At 36.7% G+C, this 24,290-nt stretch overlaps 2 protein-coding genes across 12 annotated transcripts in view; one reads left to right on the top strand and one right to left on the bottom strand.

Annotated features, from left to right (window-relative positions):
• The first annotated feature begins 255 nt into the window (after positions 1 to 255).
• On the top strand, positions 256 to 1,820 carry LOC105568243 (DNA-directed RNA polymerase III subunit RPC7-like). The gene is made up of 2 exons (XM_012023738.1): positions 256 to 336; positions 949 to 1,820. Exon 2 carries the CDS (start codon positions 978 to 980, stop codon positions 1,620 to 1,622), a length of 645 nt encoding a protein of 214 aa, XP_011879128.1. The 5' UTR covers positions 256 to 336; positions 949 to 977; the 3' UTR covers positions 1,623 to 1,820.
• A 5,065-nt stretch (positions 1,821 to 6,885) lies between these two features.
• Positions 6,886 to 24,290, bottom strand: part of LOC105568240 (proteoglycan 4) — a 76,465-nt gene continuing 59,060 nt past the window's right edge. For 6 of the 11 annotated variants that reach the window (XM_012023727.1, XM_012023726.1, XM_012023729.1 and 3 more), the window contains 10 exons: positions 23,083 to 23,180; positions 22,069 to 22,201; positions 21,164 to 21,239; positions 20,634 to 20,866; positions 20,081 to 20,153; positions 17,803 to 17,967; positions 15,241 to 15,627; positions 10,117 to 10,389; positions 9,420 to 9,676; positions 6,886 to 9,266 (listed from right to left, as the gene is read on the bottom strand). In XM_012023727.1, coding sequence (XP_011879117.1) covers positions 8,820 to 9,266; positions 9,420 to 9,676; positions 10,117 to 10,389; positions 15,241 to 15,627; positions 17,803 to 17,967; positions 20,081 to 20,153; positions 20,634 to 20,866; positions 21,164 to 21,239; positions 22,069 to 22,201; positions 23,083 to 23,180 — 2,142 coding nt within the window. In that variant the 3' untranslated portion in view covers positions 6,886 to 8,819. The remainder of the gene's footprint in view (positions 9,267 to 9,419; positions 9,677 to 10,116; positions 10,390 to 15,240; positions 15,628 to 17,802; positions 17,968 to 20,080; positions 20,154 to 20,633; positions 20,867 to 21,163; positions 21,240 to 22,068; positions 22,202 to 23,082; positions 23,181 to 24,290) is intronic. The other 5 variants (XM_012023732.1, XM_012023734.1, XM_012023736.1 and 2 more) reach the window with 5 other exon arrangements.

Raw genomic sequence — 24,290 nt, 5'->3', positions numbered from 1 at the left:
TGAACCACGTGGTGGCAGGACTTTTGATTTCGATCAACTGGATGTTAATTGCGGTGAATGATTAAGTAGCTATGCCAGATTCAGTCTATTACGACGAAGTGGAAATCGAAGATTTCGAGTACGACGAGGACGAGGAGGTTTATTGTTACCCCTGTCCGTGTGGTGACGAATTCCAAATATCTCTCGCCGACCTGGCCGCCGGCGAAGTCGAGGTTACGTGTCCCTCGTGCTCGCTTGTGATCAAAGTGATTTACAATCAAGAGCTCTTTCGTGCTAAACAAGAAGAGCTCGAGAAAAAGAGCGGCAAAAAGGAGCTGGCGGCTCAAAGAGTTTAAGGTAAACAGGTTAGGATTGTGTCAGGAAGAATAATGGAAGTTATAAGACACGAACGACCGTGGTCTCTTGGACCCGGTATTCGTAGACCGTTGGCTCAACTAACAATATTATAACCAGACCTAGGACTATGCCGGCCATAAACAAAGGGTTAGTTTTCTGTTCTTGCACTGGTGAACTAGTGCAGTAAGCTAGAATGAGAAAAAATAGGCTTGTCTTACTCCAATTTATTGCACTAGTTCACTAGTGTAGGAACAGAAAACAAGCCTAAAGATAAAGTAGATACAGTTCTCGAACTCTGTGCTCAGTTAGCGATCTTGGATACTGTTGTCGCTATCTTTATATCAGTTCGATGACACAATTATGTCGTGTAATAATTATATGTTAAATCTTTATGCCAGCGTGGCTAGTGTAATTTTATATACAACTTTTTATTATTTCTGAAGAATATTGTACTTTTGAACCAAAGCACGAGTTTGTAAAGCCATTTGGTCGTTGCATAGAGTGATCTGGATTTGTGCATTTTGTTGTACAACTCTTTTTAGAAATGTTACACAGTCCTATTCTAGTATCTTTGAATATGTTGTTAACACTTTTCTTTAATCAATATTACAGCAGATGACAAACCGATAGAAGAAGAAAGTATGGCGGGACGCGGTAGAGGAAAGCCTACCATGTCCTTTTCCATGGAACAATTGGGTATCGCTAAAGGAGAGACGCTGTCAACGCCAGTTCTGCAACCATCTCCACTTTATCCTCCAATGGAGCGCATGCCTGTATTTAAACCGCTGACTACTGAGATGAGTTATCTCGTAGAGGTGCAAAGGGATTTCAGGGAGTATATGCGAGAGGCACCGACCTTCGTGAAACCTGATGTATTAAATAAAGATATTGAACGATTTTGCGAAGATGTTGAAGAAACAGAATCCAACAAATTCAAGCGTAGGGTCGACTACGATTGGGATAAAATGCCGAGGGAGCTGTGGCCAAAGTGGAAATTGCGTCAGCAGAGTGTAGCCGAGAGCAAAACGAAAAAGGACATGGATGTTGTGAAGAAGCTGACAGAATTAGAGAAGAAAGAAAGCGTACAGCAACCTGCGGAAGAGGACGATAAAGAGGAAGGGAACGAAGAGGAGAACGATGAGGAAAAAGAGGCGGAAGCTGTAAAGGACGATGATGAAGCAGACGAGATGGATGATGGGACTGATTATGTGAATGAATACTTCGAAAATGGTGACGATTACTATAGCGAAGATGATAACGATGATGACATATCTTTTGAGATATAAAAGTTTGCATCATGTAATCAGAAAAATCTTGTATCTCAATCTCAGAGACGTTGATCTGTTTTCAGGACTCTCAATACTGATAAGCTATTAATTTTGCATAGCATTATTGGTTGAAGAAAACAGATTAATTAACAGTGCACGAATTAAACTAGACAAAGATTGTGTTTAGTAAATAAAGTACAAATTGAATAAGTGTAATACAGGTCGTCTTACTTCTTTTTCTCCTGTTTGTGTATTAGAACAGATTCCTCCAATGTTAAAATCGTTGTGGTTGCAAGTTTCGTATAATGATGCCTTTGGTCTTTCTTTGCTATCTTCTTATTATTAATCAGCAAGTATATTTTATATAGCCATAATAATCTGCAAGTGTCATAATAAATGAATGCAATCGGATAGTATAGATACAATGTCTTGGGATAAAATGCAATTTCTTGGGATGAATAACTAAGGAAATGGAAAAGGAGCATAAGAACAAAAGAATGGTATAGAGTGGCAATTGTACAAAAGTTTAAGATCAAAGAACGTCTTCAGATTCTTGGCCAGAATCTCCTTTGCGATAAACAACCTTGACAGATAGGGGACGAAATTGTGTGAAATCTCTCGTCTTTCGAATTTAATCGCCTGTAATAAATCATATATCTTGTATGTGCAACTATGTAAAAAATAACACATCGCTTTTGCATTTTTGGAATATAACCATATAATTTCCGGACATAGAATTAGTATCGTTTGCAAATTTAAAAACGGTATCTCGCAGTTTGATATTTTAAAAGGTACTTACAAATATCGAATCGATCAATATTAATGACAATGTTAACGAAGAAAATGCGACGAATGTAACATGTGCTTTCGCTCTCGGTCGATTTGAACGAATGGGTAATGTTCATTCCTCGCAGATTGAAACGTAATCTAACTGATGCCACGTGACGTTCTGAAAATCACAAAACAGGTCAGTTTCTATTCTCAGGTGGGCAGTGTAAGCTTGCGAGATACTTCGTCACACGTTTGAAAAAAGGAAACAAGCCGTAAATATACAATTTCACTCTCGTAGCTTCACCTCTGTCGAGTCGTTCGGATCTTTACTGTAAAATGAAAGGAAGGAACACAAGGGGAAACATTCGCCTTATTTGAATTGAAAAGACATTCCAAATTAAATATGGTTGTCGGATCTTAAGATCATGATAGCTCTACAAATCGGTCTACGAGAAAGAGAAAGTCTTTCTAAATAACATGGAGTTGAACGAGATGAAGTTAACTGGAACAAAATAAAATATATATAGAGTATAATAAAAACATTTATTTTCAATACTTTTGTGATAATAAATTTATTGATATTTAGTAGAAGGAATTTGTAGTGATAAAAGGACTTTCTGTCTCTGAATTGATTAAAACTTCTTATTTAACAGATCAGCGTGAGCTAACGACACAACATTTAACCCAAATGCCAAGCTGAATGCCAAGTGGGTGTTCGCGGCAAAGGGCGCAAAAGAGTATTGGGATCGGCAAACGAATTTGCGGTCGCAGCCAGCCCTTTCATCATCACTCGAATGATACCGTGAAGCATCCGTGTCTATAACAATTGGTGACAATGATAACTCTTTTCGGGAAGTTGAAAAACTAAACAAAAAAAAACCGACATCTGAAGAACGTCGTGGCAGTATCTGAAATTTGTCCCAATTGTTTTCTATCTTTCTTTGGAAATACCTCGGACGTCCTTTAGATGTCTCTTGTACAATTTCGAAAGGGAAAAATCGTCGACATTTCGTTCATACATCTACGCATCGTAGTGGGAGAATCTCGGGAATTATCTCGAGTTTCACGAATCGCGCGACTTATTCTAAGTGTATCGTGCTCTTTTTATTTTTATTTTTTTCTTCAATTCAGTATTTCGCTAACAATTTATTCAACGTTGAATAAGAATACTTAATTTTGCATTATAATCGCGACATCGAAAGCCGAAAGGCAAAGGTACAAAAAAGATCACACTCTCGCACAATAAAATGTTTGAGTAATCCATCGCATTCCTACATGTTAAGTAAAAAATTATTCTCTGAATGAAAAATTAGGCCAACCTTTCATGCAATGGACTTTCAGCGGGAAGCGTTACTGTACGATCCGTGCAGATGTAATGTGTCCCTGTGGTTTTCAGATTTTTCTATACTTTCCAAATAACTTTGTTGAGAAAAATTAATATTTTCCATTCGGGGATGCTCGTACATATGGGAGAAAAATTTTAATCGCAAAAGAGGGAGGGACTTCGACGATGCGTCTCTCTTTCTCCACAAAATACATAATACAAATATAATTGTTGTTGTAACTAAATGATAAAATGTACTGAAGCAATTTAAATCAAATTGAAACCAATTAAATTATTTTATATTGTATCGTAATATAAAATCTGGGACTCACTAATCGATTTGAAGCTTCCACAACGGCTAAATCTTTAGATGCACTGGATGAAACTTGTCTATCTCTTCCCTACGATCAAATCAGCGATAATCCTTATATTCAAAATCGTTATGTCGAAATCACATTCAGGATCGTGCGACGAACGGCGTCAAGGCAATATAATCTCATTTTCTTTCGTAATGAATCCTATCAGCCCGAATCCCTCATATCTTATCCGTCAGATTCTTCGTCAAATTGTTCACTCCGGTTTTATTCCTTTCACGTACTTAGCGTCTTGTGTATTATTATTTAGTATCATTATCATTATCGTTATTATCGTTACATATATGTTGCTTCACTACGGTTGATTGGCTTTTGGACGTGGATCTGGATGGAGTGTGGTGTATACCATATGCGCGCGCGTAAAAGAGACAGAGAAAAGCTCCAAAATTATCTTCTTTCTGTCTCGCGGCGATCTTCAACGGGGACAAGCGAGGATTCCCTGAACATTTATCGGTTCTATCGCGGGTGATAAAAGTGGAGTAAACTGTCGGCAATCAAAACGCCAAAATTCTACGCTTAAATTCAATTAATAATTAGGATCGCAAATAATTTAAATCGCGAATAAACGCAAAGTAAATATATCGTGACACCTCTTCCTTTTCTTAATTTCAATTTACTTATATCTAAAGAAGTCCAAGATATTTATTTGCATTCTTTATCAGATATTGCTGTTTTTAACAATAAGTATGTGCTCGATATTTATCGCGAGTTCGCGCGAAGAATCAAAGAATTCTCGCTCGCCGTCGATTTCCGAATCTAGATTTTCTCGCCGTCGTTATTCGTTTCTTCAAAAAGGAACGTATGAAAGAATATATATTTGCGTAAGAAATCAGACGGAATACATAGCATGCGAATAGGTAGCGTCCATCGTCTTTTTTTGTAGTTTCTTATGTTTATTTTCTCTCAATGCGGGATTTCGATTTATTATCGATTTAGAAATTTGCGCATCCTCGATATATTTGATGTTTCGATCAATCGAGTATACTACCAAATCACGTCACATTATTATTATTATCTCCCTTTTCTTCTTTTTTCATCATCATCATCGTCATTATCACATACACATAGCGACACCTTGTTATTTAATCGTGATGATGTTCAATGCGCTATGCAATTCTGTGTGAAAAAACACTATGCTTCACTACAGTAATTCATTTCCTTTCGTAAGTGAAGACTAAATTGGGCCGTGAATTTTTTGAAGCTACGGTTATGACTCGCATCTCCCGACCATTTGCGCCGTGATACACGGTAATTAATCAAGCATAAATTAATCGTTTTCGATTTTCACAAGACTTTACTACAACACTATTTGGCAAATTTAATTATATGACTTCTTTACATCACTTGGATTCACTAAAGCATGACACCGTATTGTTTTAATTTTAACTTTCTGGAAATACATATAAGTTTTTATAGGGCAAAGTAACAAAAGCTATAATCACAGTGCACTATTTTATCATGAAAAGATATCAATTGTTTAAACAATTAATCGAGCCGCTATGCTTTAAATAGAATTTAATTATGTTAGAAATAATTTACACGCAGCGTAGAAAATGTTTTGAAAGCATATTTTTTAAGTGATCAAGAGGGATCATTTAATTTACCTTTCAACGAGAAAATTATTGCAACACTAACAAATTTCTTCCATGAAATCACATGCGAAACGATCGAGATGCGATTTGGAGCAAGCTCTTTCGTGACAATACGTTAAGAGATCTTTTCTCCATTCGAAAGAAGCTAGTTCATGGTTCTGCCAAGGATTCCACAGAGATCTCTTCAATCTATCTAGTTTTCGATAAAGTTTTTCTGCGTAAAAATAAACAAAGGGAACAGTTACCTTTCAAAAATTTCAAAACCAATGTACCTAGTAAAATAGATTAAACAAATAAATACAAATATCGCGATAACAAAATAAATATTTTACATATATTAAATTTAAATAAATACGCCAAACCTGTAACCAGCTTATCATAGTTATTTTACCGTAAAATATTTAATACATAATTATTCCATAAAATATTTAATATAGAGGAAAGCCCCCTATTATGAGATAGGCTCCTAATGAGACAGCGGATTTTCAACAGCCAATTTTCGCAAGTCTTTTATCGCAACGATTACACGTACGATCTAACAACGAATTTTCCACTGAACAGATTTCACTCCAAAGGCAATAAATGCGTGGTGAAAGCAACAGATGACGCTTATTAATTTAGCAGAAACCCCGCTATCTCAATGTTAGGAGCCTATCTCATAATAGGGGACTCTCCTCTAAAAATTCTCACAGACCATTTAATTATATATCTACATATATATTCACAGAATAATATTTAATAATTCGATTTGGGAAATCCTCAGAGATGCCGAACTTTGTTTACAACCCGCGAGTGCGATAATATCCCATAATTGTATACATACATGTATACATATCAATAATTGTATATTCTGTATATAGACTTATATAAAACGCACGAAGCGGTTATTCGAAAGCTACTCGTTCCCGATTTTGTTTATTTATAGCGACAAGCCATTTCTGTACTTGTCGGCTCGATACTTGGCTCCGAGTTTTATCAATGGAAAAAGAATTCGGACTTAACTACGTGGATCCCGCGTGTTACGGGATCATTTTAATATCCTATAACGTTAATGTTTTCCATGTAAATGTATATTCGTTTAGATACCGTCTCTATGTCAATGAGTGAGCGTGCGTTCATGTGTTTGTGTATGCGTGTCCCCGTGTGTACAATGAATAAAAAAGAATTTTATTCACACAACTCAATTTTGTTGGTATAACTTTGCACGAAGAAAAACCGTATTACTGCACCGCGATTTATTTCACATTTCATTACAAGTGAAAACAATTTCACTGGTAAAAACCCTTTGCAACATAAAATATTTTTCTGTCTTGTATAAAATTATTCCAAGATGGGACGCACAGATACTTTTCTTATTCATTGCAACTCATACAATTGTGGTTTCATTTTATAATCTACGAGACCTTGCGATAAGATCACTAGTCAGTCAAAGGATGAAAAAAAAATGCGAATGTACTTTTCCTATTTGTGTGTGTGCGAGTGTACATGTCTGCGTATTACAGGTGTAATTGTCTATTTGTATATGCAAGCAGATGTAAGTGTTATATGATTACGTTCTTCGAGTCATTCTTCGAAGTTTGAAACGAGACCGACGCGCAACCTGCACGCACCGTCGTCATATAAGTTTCTCACGTCAATCTTTCACCCTGACGTACCCTTGTCTAGAATTACTTTTCTCTTTTTTTTTTTACTAATGATGCGACGATCGCGAATTCACGACGCTGTCCTACAGTCTGTCTTTTGAGGAGAAAGAAGCTTTGTTATTTAATGATCGATAATTTAACTCAGGCTTAATCATTATTATAGACCGTAAGTAAATAAATTATAGACCGCAATTTTAACGTTTATTTCAATATGGATTAGTTATTTGTTTTTCTTTCTGTTTTACAATAAACTTCTCTCTTCTGTTAACTAATAATTGTATCTTTCAGATATTCCGATTTCTAATCAGGATACACGATTGTTCCAACTCTTGCAAGTCTTGAATGTTTTCAAAATCGGCATATTCTGAGGTAAAGAAAGATTTTATTCCCGAAATTGTCGAATTATCAAAATGGCGTTCGAGAGGACACCATATTTCGCTTCTTTTTCCCCCTTTCGCTCTCACGTACAACATATATTCTTTTGAGCAGCTACAAGCTACGAAAGCACGTGGACAGACCAATCGACTAAAGATGTGCGAATCATGGATTTTTTTATATCGAATCGAATTAAATCGAGTCGAATCGTTGAAAAATAGTTTTCAATTAACAATATAGTAATTATTAGATCAAATTTTAACACGCAATGATAAAAGAATATTTTAATATAAAAAATAACATTGATTATTATATAATGGACTCTGCACACTGCTTATTTTAGGCACTACAAGCGTCTGAAAGTCAAAATAAGGTGTTATCCCAGTAGTATTAAGGACAGGTGTATTACAATAATATGTTTGTTAAAAACTTATCCCTCAAAATTGTTCCAGCGTTCTGATATTTCTCGAACACCTGTATATGTATATATTTTTTCTACTTAAATCCTGTATTAATAAAAATTTGTATTTCTACTCATATTCAATATACAACTAATAAAATATACTTCATTTATTGTCGCAGTAACTGAAACAGACGGAAAACCATAGATAAATTATTAAAATACTCTAATGTGGTATCCAACACACATCTTCCAATTATACATATACGTATAATTAAAATAAAATAATGTAGTTTATTTCATTATCAATACTGTCTCGTTCGGATTTTTACCTTCAAAGCTGAAAATGAATCATATTCTATTGCTGCTCAGCCGTTCAGTGAACAATTGTAGTACTAAATGCACTGAATGTATTAACACGACCGTCCTGCTTATTGACGAAAAATATGATTCTATAAGACCGACAATATATGTGAGTTGTATTCAGATCATCTAGATTCGACATTTTCGAATAGTTCAGATTTAAACCATAGAAATTTAAATTCGAATAAAATCGAACCTCACTTGATTCGATTCGACTCGCATTCGAACATTTCGCACATCTCTAGAATCGATGATAGGACAAAGCAGAGTGGGACAATAATCTCCTCTCGGGAAGGGCCGACCTACCCAATCGAGACAAGAGACTGTTCGTAATTCTCTGTCAACGCGTACTGTTCCTCTTTCCTTCGAAGGTTTAATTCTCCGCGCCGTTGTTACCCTTTCCCCAGAACTTGTCGAAGCGGTTTCGCGCTTTCTCCAAGACGTCGCTCGCCGCCGAACGTTGCGCCGAGCCCGGTACCACCGCCGGTGCCTCCAGAACGTGGTAGCCACTCATGGTGCCGCCTCCAGTACCAGTGCTACCTCCTACACCTCCCGTACCTCCCGTGGTACCGCTGCCACTGCCGCCGTCACCTTGTGATTCAGCTTCGAGAACGCGGTAACTCTGCTGTTGCGCAGGCGACGTCGATGACGTTGTCGTCACCGGTGCCGTCGTGATCGCCACCGGTATGCCATCCTCCCTTTTTCTTTCTATCTCGAACGTCGGATCTTCCAGACATCTCAAATTCGTGCCCGCCACCGACTTTGTCGACAATTCCGAGCTCTGTCGCTCTTTCGTCTCCTCGACGACGTCAGTGACCTCCTAGAATTGCACGCAACAATTACTGTAAATTGTGCGAATGAAGGAAGTTTCCTCTTGCCAGTTGTGTCGGATTATTCAACCGAAAAGTTATCTGTCTTGCGTGTACGAGGAGTTGAGGGAGAAGAAGGAGCGAATACATCGAAAGTTTCCCACCTTTTCATCCTTCGTGGGTATGTCCGGCGCGTTCGTGGGCAACGGGCTATCCCTCTCCGAGTCCAGGTCCTTATGTCCGTTTATGCCACTAAAACTACCGAGCGAGACGCTCTCACTTTCAGGAGACTTGTAGCCGGAGTGCTGGGAATGCTGCGACTTGTGCTGAGCCGCGAGCTCCGGCGGTGCTGATTGCGGCGCTGATGGTAGCGAGGATGGCGCCCACGTCTTTGCCTCACTATGTGGACGTGTGAGAGGCTCTTTGAAAGAGACAATTGGAATTTTGGTCACGATAATGTCACCTGTCGCGTTAATGAGTTTTATGGTAAATTATAGCAACGCCACCACTTGACAGTGCGTGTCAAACATTTTGGCTCGGTTCTCTCGGAAAGGATTGATTTAACGAGAAAACTGTTTCAGACAAAAGTTGCAAGGCTTAAAAATATCTAACATCAGTTTCTTCAAATTGTCAGTATAATAATAAAACTCCAAACTTCATTCGACCACACCTGGCCACATTTGTTAATTAATTGGTCGATGCAGAAAATTTATTGCGAAAAATATCACCCCAGCCAGGGCTTGAATCTGGACATCCCTTACTCTCTAGGCGGGCGTCTCACCAATTCGACCACTGAGGCATGTTAGAAAGCTAGTCCTCAAGAAAGCTACAATTTTCTAATCGAGAGTCTTGCCGTTTTACCTTCCCGGACATTTTGCGTAACGGTGAAAGTCTTGCCGGTGTCGAGGGGTACGGTCCAGTTTACGGGTTCCGGCGAGCGCATGATCATTTGCTCCGGCGATTTTACCCTCGTCGGCTCCGGCGGGCTCTTCACCACCGGTTCGTCGTCCAACCAGGGGCTTCCTTGGGTGACAGGCGCTGGCACCACCGCCTTTATCGTCTGCGAGGGTGGCGTCGAAGCGACGCTCGAATCCCCGCCGGTGACATCCCCGTTTACTTGGGGTTCCGCCGTCACTAGAACGTTTGGAACGAACCGCTTTAACGTCGGCGTAGATGATCGTTCTACCTTCCCAACCCCCCTCCCCCCGTATTCCCCGAAGCTTGCACTCGATGATGAGTCGAACTGTCGCGATTGATTCGTATACCCGATACACTTCGCCCCTCTCTTGATTATCTATTTATTTACTAATTTAGCAAATGATATGCGGCATTCGACAACGTTCGAGATTGCAATTAACGCGGCAGTGAGAGATTCGCAGCTTAATTCAAAAATGTCCATAACTCAGAAATGCGAATTGTTTGTATCCTCATTATCGTCGCAGCGGCAAAGTTGCTCAACGTACTTAAGATGTTCATTTCTCTGTGTGAGTTGCGAAATTTGTTGTTGAGTGCTGCATACGGAATTCGACTGAATATCATTAACGTGAGCTCGGTACATCCGCCCAGTGAGAAATGATTTGTCGATCGACGTCGAAATGACGTCGAATCGACGTCAATTCGACGGTGTCGATGTTGATTCGACGTCGTTTCGACGTCGATCGACGAATCATTTCTCACTGGGCGAAGCATTGGTAAGTATCGCCCAATTAATCGTAGACGAGAAAATTAATCTTTTTGCTGCGGCATCTTGCGAATTATTAAAACGCGTTAACAAATATAAACTCGTCGAACATTTTATTCATTTACTTATAGTCATAATAGAAATATATGATTATTAATTATTCTATATGCTCTAAGCATATAGCAAGTTAGATGAGTATATCCTTACTATTATAAATAACGATAGATAAGTATGTATAATTAATGAAGCAGCAAAAGGATTAATATAAACGCTTAAACTATCCTTTACCGAGGCAGAGTATCTACAGTCTTTAACACATGAAAGTGAATATTGATCAATGTTAAAAGTGCTGATTATTCTACGCTGCTGCGACGAGGTATCTTTGTCTCCTTACCCATACAGTACAAACCTCCAAGGACCGTCTTAGGGACGTCCTAAGGACATCCTTAGGACGTAGAATGTCCTAACGACGTCCTAAAGATGTTCTGAGGACGTCCCTTGGAAGTTTGTGCTGTATGGGTATTAGTACGCAGGAAATGTCAGATTTCTTCAGATAATTTTATATATTGTTATCCATACTCCTAGCGAAATTAAAAGATGTAATGCCGGCATCGAGTGCAGGCGAGATTCTCTCGAGCGTGAGTAAAGAATACAAGGTTGCTAACAATGTATATCCCATAAGGTACACTGACGTATCCAAAATGCAATATAAAGATACGCAACAATACATTTAGCTACACAGACATGAGGGGAAAGATGGGGAAGAAAGGGGAGAGGGGAAAGAAGAAAGAAAGAGAGAGAAAGGTGAAGGAGAGAAAGCGAGAGACCGTGTACTTACAACACGTGGACTGCAGCCTGTCAATTTTACATAGGATAATAAAGGATCTCCATGATGGAGATAGAGAGAGAGAGAGAGAGAATAAGTGCTCCCCCTCCGTGTCGTAAAATGGGAGAAAAGAGAGGAAACTGATGAGATATTCAGATAACCTATGGAGAGGCGTAAGGACCTATGAAAGACCACTCCTTTTGCATCTCTCACAGTCCTGGTGGAGACATTTTCTAACAGAGGCGCACAGTCCATGTATTATAGGTCCATGGGAGATGCTGGGGAACGAAGGGAGGAGAGGAGGGTAGAGAAAGAAACACAAAATATGAATATATATATGCATACATACGTGCACACATATATGCAGGGTTGGGAAAGTTACTTTATATATAAAAGTATCTGGTTACAGTTTTTTCGCTAAAAATGTAACTAATAGTTGCAAGTTACCAATTCTGAAAAGTAACGCGTTACAGTTACTTAATAAGTGACGAATCGTTACTTTGCGGTTACTTTCTTGAAATGAAAATAAAAATATCAAATCTGCGTTTGAATTGTATAGCGCCGATAAAGGCGTTTATGCGACAATGCAGGACCTAATGCGATCTGCGGAGGTTTAAAAAATATATAAAGTAACCATTAATGTAACTATTAAATTAGTTACTAGTTATCGAAAAAATGTAACTGAGTTAAGTTACAGTTACAGACGGAGAGAGAGTAACGAAGTTAAGTTAGAGTTATCAAAAAATAGCAGCTGTACCTGTAACTTCGTTACAAGTAACGAGTTATTTCCCAACCCTGCATACAAATGTATATGTATGTACATACACATACACATATGTGCTGTAGTGTGCAGGCGTGCACATTGCGCAACAAGTTGGACAAAGAGCTTCATGTACATACGGTATCGTTTTCTCGGTAATCGCGGAAGTCACTTGATCTCCCATACTTGGATCGTTCTTCATGCTTTGTACATCAATAAGTCTTTGCAATAAAGGGAAGGAAAGGAATAAAGGATCGCTCATTTTGGACGCTAAACGGAGTTTTGCCTTCGAAAAGCATAAATATCTATGTTTAATTTAAAAACGAGAGGAGGAGGGGAGGGGGGAGAGAGATTTTTTTATGACAAAACACCTATTTTTAATGCTTCGAAGACAAGAAGATAGTCCTCATCTTGAAAGCTTTCACGCACTACGTAAAACTCTTGGATTACTTAATCGCACGGATGACAACGATTGTAAGTCATTATTATTTTATGTATGTATATAATATATTATGTGCCAACAGTCAGAGTAAAAAGTAAATGATGGAACAAATACGTTCAGAAAATAATCGAGTCGACCTGCAAAAGTATTATTCCACAAAAAATATCTAATCCTTCTACTAAAACTGCAGAAATTTTATCCCTCTCTACGTCGACACAGAAAAAGATTTGTAAATAGTACAGTTCGTTTTATGTGGAATGAGCAATATACATGTATATGTCACCTAGTACGTATGAAACATTTTCGTTATAAATACCCGAAGAAGTGTGACATAAAATTTAATCGTTAGTTCATAGTCGAGAAATATCGCAATACAGAAGTTTCTCTACGAAAACACTTTGTCAGTATTCGAGATGAAAGGCAATGAGGAGTAATTTTTAAGAATTTCACGAGTCACTTCTAAGAGTACCCTAGTTAATCGTAGATAAAATTCCTATTCCTGCAGGTTGACAAAACATACTTGCAAAGCAAAAAATAATCATGTTCGATTATATCTGATTCATATAATAAATATTTCTAGCACTACTGTGCATCACTCCATAATTGTGGATTTGGTTTATCATGCTTTGTCCTGCGCTGACTCTTTGATAATCGATTCCAAGAGGATTTTCATAAAGAATAAGAAGAATGTATATAAGATACAAAGAATATTATACAAATGTAGCATATGTATACTACATTTATATTATAGTCTTATATATATAGGAATAAAGTATTGTGAAATACAATAAATAAAAAATATGTGTGATAGAACGTCGAGTACTTAGATCAATTATAACACTACATAACTCATAAAACCCAGTCTGAAAGAAAAATACAATTTATCATTGATCTATATATTAATCTTTAAATTGCGATTATAACACACACAATATATTTTTATAAATGTAACTATTTAATTGTACGAGAAGAGAATAACTTTATACTTTTTTTCTATAATTCGCTAGAAAACAAATTGAAGAAATACTCTGAAAAATTAGATTTCGTAATAAATTCATGAAATTGGCTGAAACAGCCATTTCTGAGCCATTTAATCACAAATTACTCAAAAACCTGATGTGCTGACGAAATTTTGCGCCCAGATTTGCTTTTAATAAATCTATCGAATTCACCCACTCTGCTTTTTGCACCTGACCCTCGCAGGCCTGTATAATCACATAATCATAGGATTTAAATGCTAATTAAATCCATTAAATCGACACTCTATCGTGCAACACGACAAGAAACGGAGGCAGTGGGGCACAGAGAAATGGAGAGAAAAAAAGAGAAAAAATACAGATCAGTGAATAAAAGAGTAACATATGTATATACAGTGTATCCCATTTTAATCAACGCACTTGAGCATCTCGAGAACTAAATAAGATATGAAAATCTAATATTTTTAAGATTGTATGCTTTCGGAGAGATTTGAAAAGAAAAATTGATTGTCGATATTAAAGCGACATAAAAATCAACTTTCGTAGGTTTGTGACTTTCGCAGTCTACATGAATATTAGGTTTGGCTTCCGGATTGGAGCCGTGTAAGTTTGCCATTTATTTCGATGTTTCGGGAACATTTCAGTTTATTTCATCAGGAAGGAACAACCGGTACTAGTCAGACAGGTTGTTTCTGATAAAGTGAACTGAAATGTTTACGAAACGTTGAAATAAAATAGCAAACTTATTCAGCTCGGAAACCTAGAAAAGATCAATTTTATTTTAATAAAATCCGAATTTTTTAAACATCTATGTTTGTATCTCTTCTCGCAGCAAATTCAATAACTACTCATTGGAGATCAAATGATGGAAACAAATCTTAAAATATTATCGTTATCAGCAATGTTAGATAAAGAACGTGACGACAAACAAAAAATCTACTCGGTTTCTGCCACCAGTCTGTCATAATTTCTGCAGACAGATCTGCTGGTCATTCGGCGCAAATATTAGGATTGTTATTTAAAACTAGACCTCGACATCTCATTTAGTTGGCGAAATATTCGAGAACGGTGATTAAAATAAAATGAAACACTTTGTATAAAGACGAAAAGTAAAAGATATCTCATATCAACCACAAAGTTACATTGCCAATATATAAATACACAGAACACCAATATATAAATACACGAGCACACGAAGCAAAGACACTGGCTCATGACTGGACAAAGTTGAAAAAAAAAAGGAGCGACAGACTATAAACTTAGACTCTCTTTTTAGCCACGGCACAACATGCTACTTACTAGCTTGGACGGCGGTAGTAGCGGCTCGATTTGACGCGGATCGCGTATCGAAGGATGATTTGGATGATGGATCATCGCCGGCGGCTGCAGCCGCAGCTGCTGGATGCCCGCGGGCCAATTTTGCCTGAGCCTCGTCATTCGCACCATGGCACCTTTGGCTTAAATCTTTAACGCCGCGCTCCGGCCTGGCCGCAGCGGCAGCGCCCGACGTAGGTGGGTGATGGACGGTCATATGAACCGAATACTTTACCGGGGAACGTTTTACCGCGGCGGTACTTGCGCTAGTACTGTTAGCGGTAGTGACAGTGATGTTAGTGGTGTTGGTAGTGGTTGTGGGTTTGGCGTGATGAAGAGGGCGATGGGGAGGGGCGGTGGTCGCGAGGAAGGCTAGAACATATTGTACAAGAAACAGTACAATTGATAAATAGAGTTTTCTGGGCCCGTATCTTGTGCGCGCGCGCATCTGTTTAATCGCAATGACTATTCTCACCGGAAGTCGAGATCGATCACTGATCGGGAAAGTGATCCTTGGTGCCCCTTCGCTCTCGCGAAACTCGGCGCGGGAGGAAAGCTCCCAAGGAAACGTAAACGATTCGTCTTTTTGCAAAATCATCTTTTTATCATCTTAAGAACATCCCAAAAAGTTGGTTTTCAACGATATCTTGATATCGATCTTCTCAATAATTATTTCATTATGTTGTCAAATATTAGCTTGTTGCTATACAAATTATACCTTATCGCCACCCACACAAAAGACAAACAAAGCTAAAGTCACTTTTCATGGAACTGACAACAAGGGTTTAATTCACATAATTCAGTTAAAATAAGAAGTGTTGTAAAATTTATAAGAAAATTTTGTAAAATAGGATGAGATTCTTACTGGTATTAATGTAATCTTTTATTGAAATAAAATCCCTAGATTTAAGAGGTGAAAAAAATTAAAAATGTTAAAAATTATATCAAAATTGAAATATAAATTTTACAAACAATGTTGATATTTTCAGTAAATTTCTAAGATATTTTTATCGGTCAGTTTTTGGTAGAAAATTTGTAACAAGATTAAAAATTGTAATAGATAATTCTAATAGATTCTGATAGAAAACTTGATATTGTATACAATTTTTAACAGAAATAACTTAAAAATTGAAAATATAAACATTTATAAAAGCATTATCAAAAATTAATATTATTAATTTAATATTTAAACTCTTGATCTTGTATCTGAGTTGCTTTTTTTCTATTGACTTCTTTAGTTTGCTTTCATTTTTAACTTGTTAACGTCTAAACTCTGTTTAAAAGAATATAAGTTTATATTCGATACTTCTATATGAATAAATAATCATATTTTTATAATTATATTTAAATGATTTTTTAAAATTTTATATATTTTTATTTAAAAAATATTAAAATCATTTGGACACTACCATCCTCTTATATCCTATATTTCTTCGAGTTTGATTTCACGTCAGAGCCTTATAAATTTTATTGTTTTATATATTTATATTATTTTCAAATAATAATATTTCGATGGATAATATCCTATTTCTTTATATGTAAAAGCGTTACTTCCCTCTCAGCCCTGCCTATCCCCCGCCTTACAATCCTTTCAACACGTTTGCCATAATATAAATTTCGATATATCAATATTCCAATAATAAAGTTACAAAAATAACTGAAAATTATTAATAGTCAATATTGCAAAATGGAAAAATATGTTTATATTTAAAAAATTAATATAAAAAAGGAAAACTATAGTAGTATATGAATTTAAAATGTTGTTTTATAAATAACAAATAAAATTTTTAATAATACGCTGAACTGATTCGCAGAAAATGATGTATGTATTTGCCTGAGGATCAAAGTAACTCAAGGAATAAACTAATTAGATACTGTTTGTAGCAAAGGTTCTCGAGCGTTATTGACGCCACCAAATCCAAGAGTAAGTGATGGAGGGAAGACACTGGAAGCGCCAATATCGCAAATCAAACGGAGAAACATTTGTTTGTTCATGCGTGTGGGTCAATTTGACCTACATGCACGCATGTACGGGTTAAGCAGAAATCTATAAGAAAATACGAAGTAAATTCATAACAGTCCACGTTCGCCATATATAGTACATATTCAGCACGTACACAAGATCTTTTGGCTAAATTAATCAGCTAAATCAAATCAGCAATCAACTAAATAATTGTATTATTAGCGCAAACGATGTGTACACGATATGCTGAAAAAAAAGAAAAGGAAAAGAAAATGAAATTAAGAAAACAATCGTAGAATAAATTTGCTTTGCGAGCCAAGTTTCTAATTTCTTGCAAGAACCATGTTTTTCTCTAGAATCATTCTGGGTGAAGTCTGCAAAAAGTTTCATGACGAGCCTAAAACGCATCGGAGATCATTAAGGTCGAGTCAGAAGGTAAGTCAGGATAAATTATAAAGGAGAAGAGAGAATGAGGGTGCGCAGTTTTTTCGATATGCAGTAATTCTGAAAATATGTTAGACCGACATGACGCGTGAGAGACAGCGGGCACAGCAGGTGTACGTGAACAGGTACAGTAAACGTACATTTGCGATGTGGGACTTGCGGGGGCCTCTTGTGGAGCGGAGCAGGCCCCGAGGGTGGCGGTGGTAATGGCGGTATAGGCGGCGTCGACAGGCCAGTCGCCGGGGGAACCGTAGTCGCGGGTTCCCGTATGCTCCAACGGACACGTTGGCCTGGGCCTGCCGCGGCTGAAACACCCGCTGCCACCCCTGATCAATCTAATTCACGACACGTCTCCTCGCGCGATCACATATTCTCGTGTGAGAACTTGTGAGAACAAAAGCTAGAGTTCGCGAAGAGAACAGGTAATTCGGAACGAGTACCAATATCGAACAAGGCGAAAAACGATGATGACAACGATAACGATGATGCCATGATGATGATAATGTTGATACTGATTACGACGATGATAATGATGATAGTAGTTGTAGTGATGATAAAGATGATGAAGATGACAACGATGGTGATGATGGTGACGATGATGATGATTTTGATGATAATAATGGGACAGTGAAACCCGATGATAATGGAAATTGCTATTAACGTTTGAAATCTGGAACAGGGAGACAAAAAAGAAAAGGGGGAAAGGGGATTTTCAAGAGAAAGAGAAAAGAGGGGGAAGAGAGATCATTTTGTTGAGAGGATAGCAAATGTGATTTATACGGTAATGTCGCCACTATTACTCATCGATAATAATGAAAAATGATTGGACCAATTGGCTTCGTGATTCCATTATTGAAATACCCTGAAAGCTACAATAATTTCTTAAGCATACATTTGTCCGCATATCTTTGTTGTTAATTTCAGCTAATAGATTATGGCAGGATGATAATGGATTTGTGGTTGATTAATGACACAATGATGTCTCGAATAATTAACTTTGCAGATTACATTGTACAATGAACCATCGGTGATAGATAGACGAGAGCTGCTTTTAAAAAGTTTGCAGCATGCAATACAACATGTACCATTTAAGCTTCGTGTTAGGTTTCTTCTTAAAATTATTTTTGTTATATTCTTTTAAATCTTAAAATGTATTCCAAGTCTGCTTTAAATCTTGCTATTTTGCATATTTAACGTTGTAACAAGAATTAAGCATAATTACATTGGAATGAAAATAATAAATAAAAATGATTAATGTTACATACTGACAACAGTACCTAATCGAGAATATGATTAACATATATATCATATGTATTTTCGCATAAATAATAGGCGATAATATATTTAAAAAAATTGATTAAGTAAAATGATAAAAAATACGCGTTACACACATTTGTATTGTTAAAATACTTAGCAAATAAGTGATATTAGATTTTTTTTCGACACGTATGATGTGATGGATGTGATGGATGATATGGAGTCAATGTGGAAAATTGTATTGTGATTCATCGCAGGTTGAAAATAGGATTTTTCTCGCCTATTCGCAAAGGACTACGAAGGCGAATAATACATCGCACAAATAACTTTCATACAGTATCTATCGATATAACTACCGATTACTAGATGAGGGTTTTAAAGGCAGAGGCAAAGAAATAAAGACAAATAGACAGAACTATCATGCATCTGCCTAAACATTAATGACGACGCAATTATAATAATAATTGACGCTCACCGCATTGTAAACGCTTTTATGCGAATATATTTTCAAAATATTCTTAGCGTAAAGATAAAATAATCAAATGCCTCAGCAACTAATACTTAAATCATTTTAAATCATTTAAGCTTTTAAATTCAAACTGAAAACTTGTCTTACCTACTTTCTAATGCATTTACCATTTAATTTACCAGCGCTTTAATTCTACATGTAAAATAATTCGCCTTACATAACTGTTACAGAGAGAAAATTGGATATGCAAAATTCAGCATATATTTTGGCGTATTATTTCTAGGCAAAAGAAAATGTTTTTGATTATTGTATATTTTAGCAAATGGCATAACAAAAAAAAACGAACCAAATGATAATAGTCGTAAAAATAAATTTCGCGAGCGATGAGCATCGTCTGACGTACAAGTATAATTGTACAAATATAATAATTATGTAGGATGAACGTTTTTGACTTTCGAGGCCGACAAGAGCAGACAGCAGTCCAAAAGGTCATATATAATATAGATATATATATATGTACGTAATCTATCCAAATCCAGTTTATGCACAAAAATGCAAAGGGGATTCGACTGACAGATTACGAATTCTAATCGATTCAAGAAACAATCCCCTTAGGGTATTAAACCAGCTGAGAATACTTCCGATACGACTAACGCAAAATATAATTTTCGGGTTTACATTACACTACTTACTCGGTCGTGGATGTCTTTCGGGCTCGCCGCTCTTTTCCCTGTGCTCCTTATCCTTTGTCTCTTTTTCTTTTTCCTTGGCAAAAGAAAGCAAATCTCTTCTTACCGATGTGCTAGTACTAAAAGTCTTTGTCCGTATAATTTCATGCACATTAACATCAAATTAAGATATTGTGTTTCTTTCTTCTAAAATATTATTGCATTATATTCTCTTCTTTTTAAAAATTTATTTCCAATAAATATAAATGTATTGCACAATTATGCATACAAAAATGAGAAGAGAATATAAGTTTTTGTCGCCAATAAATAACCAACAAGTTAAAAAATTATTAGACGACCCAACTGCCAGATAGTTCATCAAATTCAATGTTTCGTCCATTCCGATTATGATCCTTTTCAAGTAATATATCATAAATCAGGTTTTGTACTATTTCAAGTTTGTGAACTAGATAAATTTAGGAGAAATTTTATATAGTCCAACATTCACGTAACGGTAACGGTATTAAGCATTACATCTCAACCTTGTACATTTGTTATAAATCGGTGACATAAGTACCTTAGCGTCCTTGGTAACAGATGGTGCTGAACGGGGAATCTGACGTTTAGGCGATCTGCGATCGGTGACGGTCGGTCCGAGGCTCTGCGAGCGTCCGGTTCTCGGACTGTTCTTCGGACTGGACTTAATGCGCGGCTGAATTTCGTCCCGATGCTCCTTGACGTCGTCACGGCGCCGTGGTATCACGGGCTCCAGCTTTTCTCTCGTCGGAGAGGGAAGCAGTGCACCGTCACCTTGATAGTACGAAATTTTTATTCAAGATAATTTGCAAACTAACGAGAAGAAAAGCAAAATATGACATTTATGTGCATGTGATTTGTAGAAATCAGTCAATTAGGTGTATATTAATTACTTGCATAAAATAGTTAATTTAATATTATTCTTAAAATCATGTGTAACTTATGTGTTTGTTGGCATTGATGAAATTGTGGATATGTACATGAATATAAATTATCTTTGACGAGCAATCAAGAGATATAATTAATGTTGTTCTTATATTAATTGAGTTGATTTATTTATTAACCACGTACCCACACCAGTAGTACGATCGAGATGATGGCGGATCAAGAAATCCTTTCTCGCGCGAGCGATGACTCGTTCATTATCCTATAACAAAATTGCATGTGTTATGAAAAATTCAATTAGAAATTTGGCGTATGTTATGTTGTGTTCATAAAAAATTTAAACCTTGGTATACAACAATAAATGGAAAGGTATTAAATTGCAATAGTTATCGTTTTGTTACGAAATAGAAATAATTAAATAAATTGAAACACATAGTTATTTGAACACATAGTTATCAATGATAGAAAGTGTGCTTAACAATTATATATTTAACATAATTTTTAAATACGCGATTATTGTGCATATTCAGATAACTTCAGATAACATGTAGGAGATTGAATTGTTGATCTTTTTTACAATATTTACTTTAACAAGTTTATATGTATATTTTTTACACTGTATAGTAGTGAAAATAATAGTTTTTTTCTTTAATTTGCAATATCAAATTGATTTTGTCCATATAAAATAACAAATAGTAGCTGTTACAAAATAACAGCTATGTACTGTTTATAGCAATTTTTCCGATTGTCATCCTATATGTGTGTACATGTCCTCCGATAGGTAACGTAAAACAATAAACAATATAGCAATATTAATTCACTAGTTGCCTGATAACTGATTTACGTTTGTTTTTAACAAAAATTGGCGTTAAGTTGCAAAGGGTGAGAGGTGCAAAATAATTATCACAGATAAAGACGATCGTTTAACAATATTGGGCATAAATTGGAAAGAAAGAATAATATTCAAGCAATTCTGAAATAATAAAGAAAATCAGTTGTATCTTGATTTGAAGATACTCTGACGATGGTCAGTAAAAGCTGATTCTGCAAGAGGGTAAACTACTCGATAAAATATTTGCATACAAACATGCCTTCATGTCTTCCTGCATTGTGCTGTGCGTCGGTCCACCTTGTACCGAGGACGGTCGACCCGCTGCCGGCCTAGTGGCAATCGGCGCGACCTTCCTCGTGTTCTCCTTCTCTTTCTCCTCCTTGGTGACCGACCTGAATCGATCAAATTGATCCTATGACAATCGCATCAAACCGAACATCGATTCGCACGAATCGATAAAATAAATTAGCTAACTACGACGGAATCCGTGTGAAGGTGCGAGCACGCTCAAACTCTCACGGGTGCTCTCGCTTTTCTTTTGCGCGCGAATGACGCAAATCCGTGATGAACGACGGTAGACAGTGGATACAACGTGTGTGGACGACGCGTGTAAATCCAATAAGCAAAGTGTTTGATTACGTTTGTGACTGTCGGATGTAAGATGATTTCGAGTTATTTCAAGACAATCCCATTAGGATTCATCTCTTTAAGTGCGACCTTCAAAATGACAAGCTTCGAAATGGCAGATAGAATAAGAGTGCGAATTGCTTGAAACGGTACACGCGTGTGTTCAAAGTGCGTTCGAATTACACAAAGTGTGATCGAATTTACGCATTTCTGAAAATGCTACGAAATGCAAAATGAATTCAACCTGAAGTTCTTATTTGCGAGCCTTTTCGTATTTAAAAACCACGAAAGTACAAATTGGTAATAAAGTTCATCGACGGAATTTCATAGTAGTTAAAATTCGTAAGCGGAAACTATGTCGAACAAAGGTATATTCAATCAATATAATTACTACTGTCCAGGATATTTCGCGTTGGAAATATTTTCTGGCAAGTTATTGCACAATGTCTAACTATACGATTCCGCGAAATGTTTCGTTGATAAATAGACAAATGAGAAAAGAATGTACACGAATCGCAATTGCCGAACAATTCCAACAAATCACAAGTCGTTACTCGTGTACAACGGCAACGACAACAAAGACAACACCAATAACGATACAAACGAGCGTCTCTCATTGGAAAATGATGGAGTATAGTGTACTGGCCTGGCAAGGGATAAGGCGTTGAGCGCGTGGTTACTGGAGACTCGTTTCCACAGCGAAGCCTCGTCTTCGGCTGCCAGACCGCAACCCCAGTCACGATGCTAACGCAAATCAAAATGTGTCAGCATCCATCTATGTGTCTATGTTTGTTATTTCCATGAAAATCTAATCTACCACTGGGTGTTGCGACAATACATTTTCTAAGAAAGGTAACACTAAAAATTGGTCACGCTGACGCTGATCAACATTAACTCCGATTAAGTTTTCCGCCCTACTCCTGAACAGATTGTCTTAAAGTGTTAAGTTTGTTTCTGGAAAGATATTTTTATCGATTTATGCAAGGTGTTTGATAACGCTGGGTGTAACACCGGCTCGTGGATAGGTAGAGCATTAGGTGTCAGCTGTACATGCCAAAAATAAGTAATATTTTTAATTTCTCTCCAGTTTTCATATAAAATTGACCGTAACCTTCCGTAATTTTTATGCGCACACTTTAATCGCGTGGAAGAATTTTGCAATTTTATAAAGCCACTTCGAAGATTAGTTACATTTTACAATAAAAAAATTGATAATTTTAAATACAAATTTTGTTTTAGCAGATTTCTAAACTCAGCATTTTAAGTACGAAAATGTTCTACTGTGCGATCCGCACCCTGTCGTGGTATTATTTTGTGCATAAAAGCCAACTGTGTCGGTGATACAACGACTTTGGGATTCCCTTAAATTGAATAGAAGTTTTGTACTATCTTGTAATTTTTACAATTATTAACGAGAAATTAACTAATAAAGAAAGTAAAACTGATGAGGTGGCAATGAGAGTTAACGTAATTCTTATCTACCTTACGAAAAAGTAACGAAATGATTACTAGATTACACAATGTTTTTGTATATAAAGAAAAATTCATTTTTTAAATAAAGTTTGCACAATTAAAATGTAACTCTGTTTCTAGATGTTTGACTTAATCAAAGTTAATTAACCACACTATCAATGCACACGATACACTATGAGAACACACGAAAAACATGCTTGGGAAGAGTGTATGTGAAGCTAGCGTCTCATCTCGTGGAAACTCATTAACTATTGAGAGTTCTGGCTTCTTTTAGAATAGTTCTAGAGTTCCTGATACATTAAACACATAGTTCTGGCCTTTAAAGCCAAAAAATCGATTAGTGCAAAGTGAGACGCCAACTTCACCCAGCGTCTCACTTTA

This window comes from Vollenhovia emeryi, unplaced genomic scaffold (assembly GCF_000949405.1).
Source record: "Vollenhovia emeryi isolate VEMERY1.0 unplaced genomic scaffold, V.emery_V1.0 DF939130.1, whole genome shotgun sequence".
NCBI classification, from domain to species: Eukaryota; Metazoa; Arthropoda; class Insecta; order Hymenoptera; family Formicidae; genus Vollenhovia; species Vollenhovia emeryi.
Note: the sequence above shows the minus strand (reverse complement) of the source record. Positions and strands in the feature narration are given on the sequence as shown.

Coding starts and splice junctions, on each gene's coding strand:
- LOC105568243 (XM_012023738.1), top strand. CDS start 978: ATGGCGGGACGCGGTAGAGGAAAGCCTACCATGTCCTTTTCCATGGAA.